The following is a 6,434-nucleotide window of genomic DNA, read 5'->3' on the forward strand; positions in this document are numbered from 1 at the left end:
CCTCTGGAAGCATAGAACGCAGCCAATCAACACAATAGCGGACTCGGTTTGATTTGGTCTGCTCAGGAGACGTAATGAAATGTGCAAACCCCTCACGGCCCCTAGCACAAGCTTAAGCGAAATTCTATTATTTAATAAATTAATATACTCTATGATCCCAAAGGAAAACAAAATTGTCGGGTATTGCAGAAGTCACATTAAAGGGAGGCAATTCTGAGATAAAACATCAACAATCTGTTTATTGGGTCAATATGACACATGGGCTTGTTATCTTAAATATTTATACAAAGTTATTTAAATATCTCTGCAAGGAAAGAAATAGCTGCAGGCAGGACAAGAAAAGTGACCTTAAATATCTTGCTTGTATAATTGTAAATTTTAGTTTGAAAACTTCAAACAAATTTTAGTGAATTAAAGTGAAATGTTATTATTTTGATCAAAACAGTTTCTGTGATAAAAAATATACATTAACGTATGGTACATTTTAAACTTTGGGGGTTAACTTTACTTTGTTCTTGTTGTACTTTTATAAGACCTTTTGTAAAATGTCCCTATTCCAGCTTTTTCATTTCATGTTCTAAAATCTTACTTATAACTGGAAACACAGTTAAAGTGCGTCAGTGTCATATCCTAGAATTGTTATTACCAACATTTCTTTCAAAACTAGGGAAAACATCAGATAAATTTCAGTGTTGGCACTGCTTCTTGGTCAAGAAAGCTTTGAGTCAGGTTCTAAATAATGGCCTTTATCAGCTTCCGTAGTTAAAAAAAATGTTTTTGACAAATGATGGCAAAGTAACTCTATAGACCCTATTTCGCAGCCATTATAAAAACCCATTTTATCTTATAATTGTGCCCAAGGTCTATGAAATGAAGTAATCTGGTTGCAAGAGAATATTTCAAACATGCGACATTTTGGCATACAGACACTAAATAGGAAACGACGCAACCAATGGAAGTCGTATAATGGCGGATTCAAATAGTACTCTGTTTGTTTGCTCTGTAGAGCTACATTCCTTATTATCTTTACACTTTTTGCTGAACGCACATGACAGGTTTATGCTTGACATTATAATGAAATTATAGCATAACATAATTGGATCTTAGGTCATACACCACCACTACAATTTGGGGACTCATATTTAGCTGATTTTGCAGTTTGTGTATTTTTCTTGCGTCAAACATGACTACTTTTCTTTTGATTTACAGCACTGACAATATTTTTCAAGAAAATGTAAGTTACAGACATTTAAAATGGGTGTGCTGCAGACATTGGAAATATGTCCGTTTTATATAGAATAAAGTACAGCTATTTATTGTGTCGTGACCTTATCTAAATATAAAAGAAAATGGAGTCTAAACATACTAGTCGTTTCTAGATAGGATAGTACTCGTGCAACGTTTGACTATTTCATGCCTAAGGTTTCTTTTTGACTTTATCTACACAACCATTTTTTGCTTACGCATTCAGTTACCAAAACGTATGTAAGGTTGGAGCATGCATATTTAAATTTGTTTGCATACTTCAGACTATAATTTAACGACCTTTTTCTTGACATTTTTTGTGACTTTTTAAACAATTGCAATTTAGAATTTAAAAACACATTGTTCTTTTCAGGCAACTCAAAACACTTCCGTTACAAAAGGAAACGTATCAGCTTCATTGTAAGGAAACTAATTTACATAAAAATGTGCATTTTTGCCGACATTTGCAGAAATACTTTTAAAAAGTAGTGAACTGTTCTTTTTTTCTTATTATAACTGTACATGTTGTGCTATCAATGAGATCATATTGTCACCTTATTTAATGTAAGAATGTTTCATCTCAGTGTTGTTATATTTTCTGGTCCTTCGGGATCATTGATTTCAACTCATTTAGATTTGAAGATTGAATACTGCTTAAGCCGATGCTAGGGGGCGTGGGCAGTGTTGCATTTTCCATTACTGCTCATGAACAGACTCAGTCAAACCGAGTCTGCAATTTTCACTGTTTGCATTGTTTTCGGTGCTTCCGAGGGATCTACTTTCCAGATTTTATTTGTTGTTAATGCATATAACACAGATAAAGAAGCAGGATATAATGTCCGTTTCCAGCGACAGCTGCCATTGCAATCAAGCCGTATAAATGTTTTAATCAGTAATAGCAGACAACTGAAAACGCTTCGTTTGCTTCTGAAGAAATTCAGGTAAAAGAACCTGCCCAAAACATTACAGAAAACATGATCAATTACAAAAAAAGTAAAACAAGGACAAAAGTGATACTGGAAAATCTACTTATAAGGTCCGCAGCCGTTCAGACAACGCCACATATGAACGTGTACTTGTTGCATCTAGCCTAAATGTAAAGTCTAGGTCTGCAAAAATGCTACCGACACTCAGTATTTGTAAGTTTTGAACTTTTATATATTCCATGCAAAGCTTGGTATATACTGCTTAATGACTTGAACTCTACTAATAAAGATTTAATCTAAGAGTTGTTGATATACTGACAAACTGTATTTTGAGACTTATAATATGTGCAGATGTTGAGTTCCGCTCAACCCGAGGACTGAGGGCTTGGACGATAGCATGCGTTTCCACTACAGTCTTCGAACCCAACCTTTTTTCGTGTTGGGTGATTGCACAGTTTCCACTTTTTCTATCCCTTTAAGTTTGTTAAAATGTGAAAACGTGATAAACACAAATATTTTATACAAGTTTCAATCTCTTTAGGCGAGAAAAAGCCACACAATAATATGTAATACAGATATATATACTAAGGTAACTAAATATGTTAAACTGTCTGTTTATAGACTGATAAAATGAAATAAGACAGAATTCTTTTCCAGCTGGTCCGTAAACAGTTCTGTTTAACGCCTAGCATATAGCAAGAAACCACTAAATGAGGTATATCTGTAGTTGGCATTGTTGCCCTCTAGGTTGCCATAGGTGACGGCTTCTACCCAAACAGCTTTGCCTCTACGTACGTGTATTATTGCTGTATTTGTGCCTTGGGCATCATGCCACTTGTGCATACCTGAAAGACGTAAACCGAGAACTTTGGGTAACAGCTTGTTAGGATATACTGTTTGCCATTGTCTGTAACAAAAGTGTGCATATTTAGAATATTTAAGAAATGTTATTCACCTCCACTAAGCCTAATACAAATAAGCCGCGCCATGAGAAAATCAACATAGTTGCTTTGCGACCAGCATGGATCCAGACCAGCCAGCGCTTCCGCACAGTCTGGGTAGGATCCATGCTGTTCGCTTTCAAAGCCTATTGCTATTAGAGAAACCGTTAGCGAACAGCACATCCTAATTTCCAGCTTTGTTTCAGGCAACATGCATAAACATATTAATCGAAGCTGAAAACTTTTCCGTAAAACAAATTTTACTACATGAATTTTAGCCAATATCAAATACACTTTTTCCACAAAGTAACATGTCGCTTGAACGTCGCCAGCAATGTGGAATATTTCGATTAAATCCAAAAAAAAGGAAAACCTGTTTGTTAAAACAGATAAAAGGGTCTTTTGCTTACAAACATTAGACCTTATATTTCCGCTTAACATGTGAAAGTAATGACATAGTTGATAAATTAATCAATTGGCCAATAGAGTAATTCCACAGCCGACAGAGAATACCAAAGCCGACATAGTAATGGCATAGCCTACAGAGAAATAGAATAGCCTAAGAGAATGCCACAGCCGGCAGAGAAAATGCTATAGCCGACACAGAATGCCATAGCGGACAGAAAAATGGCATAGTCAACAGAAAATGCCACAGCCGACAGAAAAATGGCATAGCCGACAGGGAATGCAACAGCCGGCAGAGAAATGACATAGCCGACTGAGAAATAGCATAGCCGACAGAGCAATGGAATAGCCGACATAGGTTTTGCATAGCCAACAGAGAATGCAATAGATGACATGAAAATGAAATATTGACGTCTTATCTTACAGTCTGGTCTTGATATTAATTTTATTCTTAAGGAAACGTATAATGTCTTTTAACTTACCTTCAGCAATTGCTCCATTAATAGTTTTATCATCATATACCAGCTTGGCTCGAATTTCATGCTTATGTCTTTGAGCAATCACATAGGTAAACATGTAAACACCGTCAACTTTCGCCCTGATATAAAAAATGCCTAGATATACATTTTTAATGTTGACAAATAATGGCATAAGTTGTGGTATGCATTTGCAGACTAGGGCTATTTAATAATGCATGTTATTTAATCCAACGATGATGCACCTTAAAGTTTATTAAATAAAACTATGACTTGTAATCTAAAATGTATTGCTGGATCTGCGCAACAAGTGATCTTGACAACTTCAAAGCATGTCTCCAGGTTATAATGTAATTATAATTATCTTACTATGTCGTTAACCGTAATCATTTCATTAACGTTAGATAATAACCCCAAGAGATATTTAACGCACCTTTTACTACACTGGCAAAAATTAAAGGTACTTATAATATTACGTAGATTTCAAATCATAAAAAAAAACAAGATTAAAAGGGGGCATCCCTGAAGTTGCATTCACCAGATGGCTCTGTGGCCAATAGGTTTTCCCCGTACTATGGATTCAGTGTTGTTATATTTTCTAGTCCTTTGGGATCATGGAGTTTACTCAACGTTCATTGATAATAGAGTTCCACTTAAGCCGGTGCTTGGGAGCGTTCCATTACCTCTCAATCGGCAATATTTTATTCTTTTTAAAGCAGATAGGTATTTTAACAATTTATATGTATATACGTTTTTACATATATATTTTTAGAGATATTTTACAATTTATGTTTTCATTACATCTTCTCGGAGATATACGACCTTTTTGTGTCGGTTTGCCGTAAAATCCAACTCGCTCACTCATATGAACAGACTCACTGCTATTATTTGCTTGGGTGCATTCTATGCTTCTAAAGGATCTTCTTACAGATTTTATTTTCTAATCTTACAGCAATGGGCTAGAAACCTCGTTTGGAGTAAAGAATGTTTTCATGAGAAGAAGCCTTCCGGTGATTGCACCAAGGTGCTTGCCCCTGATAAAATAATACCTAGAGGGACACACGTAGCCTTCCGTCAGCAAGTAAAGCTTGAAAAAGTCGCTCTATTGGTCGGTGTGACGTTAGACCCGCCAAAATATCAAACATTGAAAGCAGTAACATATTTTGAGCATCTAATACCACAAATGTTGATATTAACATCAAGCTTTACTGAAATGCAACAGATAGTGTTTTCAATTTTACATATTTCACCGGTGTTATCAAACGCCGCTGATTCAAATTGCATACGATTCTCATTAAATGGAAACATAAACGTTTGTTTGTTTATAACATAATTGTATTTGCACCATTTAAGTAAGTTTATCCCTACTCGCAAAGCAGTTTATATGCACTCTTTTCTCAATAATTTGTTTTGTGATTGCTACACGATATTGTAGTGTTCAAGCAAACTATGTATTTTAATGATTCGCGTTAGATTCTGTAAGTTACCTACCTGAACACGCCGGTTGATGCTTCGTACGCTTCTCCGTCATTTAGCAGAACTTTGTCGAATTTGATATGTTGTCCCTTTCCTAGACACTTGTAGTCTTTGCTAAGATAGGTGGAAAACGCAACTTTAGTTGTACCGTACCAGTGGCTTAAACCAGAATCCTGTTCGTCGTTGGAATCATCAACTTTTGTGAAAAAAATCCAACAAAATGAGAGAGGATTTATGTAAGTTACTTTAGCAGAGTACAATATATTAGCAACAACGTAAGTACAAATAATTGCTTTCCCTGAAATGTTAAAGTTTCCGATATGTTCGGCTCAAACGCTACAGATAGAAATATTCGTGATAGAGGTGTATTTCTTCGAATATTCAAACAATACAATATATAGTGTAAGAAATAAAGATATCTCGAACACTGACTGAACTGAAATACGTGTCATGCGGCACATACATGCAAAATTGCATTTTTAAACGCGAAACTACATGTATGAAAAGCGTCTAATAATTCAGTTCTCATTTCTACCATACTCTACTTAATCTAGATCATTTTCTATTCATTATTCAAATATCCTATATTCAATACGTTTAGATAATTGTTTAATTAAGGACATATCGATATGTACCTCCATTGTCCGTGTCTTCCTCGCTGTTGACAATTTCTTCCATATCAATATTCGCAATCGAATCGTGTACAGCCCGAAATTCTTCCACCGAGCGTGCTGAAACGCATGCGACCAGTAGCAAAACTAGGTAAATAGACTTCATATTTCACCTATTAAATTGAAAAATATTTGCGTAATGAGGTTTAAAATATATGGCAATCATTCTACAGTTTTCGGTGTTGTTATTTTTCTGGTCCTTTGGGATCATAAAGTCCATTTAATACCAGTGTAATAAGATACCGCTTAAGCCGGTGCTAGGGGGCGTGAAAGTTGTTGCTCTTTCCATTACCT

At 35.4% G+C, this 6,434-nt stretch overlaps 1 protein-coding gene across 1 annotated transcript in view; it reads right to left on the reverse strand.

Annotated features, from left to right (window-relative positions):
• LOC123556352 (complement C1q-like protein 2) overlaps nucleotides 1–6,232 on the reverse strand; it is a 39,953-nt gene extending 33,721 nt beyond the window's left edge. Inside the window, exon 1 of the mRNA XM_053542573.1 lies at nucleotides 6,105–6,232. Within this exon, the coding sequence (XP_053398548.1) occupies nucleotides 6,105–6,147 (43 nt within the window). The 5' untranslated portion in view covers nucleotides 6,148–6,232. The remainder of the gene's footprint in view (nucleotides 1–6,104) is intronic.
• Nucleotides 6,233–6,434: the final 202 nt, after the last annotated feature.

Source organism: Mercenaria mercenaria, chromosome 5 (genome assembly GCF_021730395.1).
Source record: "Mercenaria mercenaria strain notata chromosome 5, MADL_Memer_1, whole genome shotgun sequence".
Taxonomy (NCBI): Eukaryota; Metazoa; Mollusca; class Bivalvia; order Venerida; family Veneridae; genus Mercenaria; species Mercenaria mercenaria.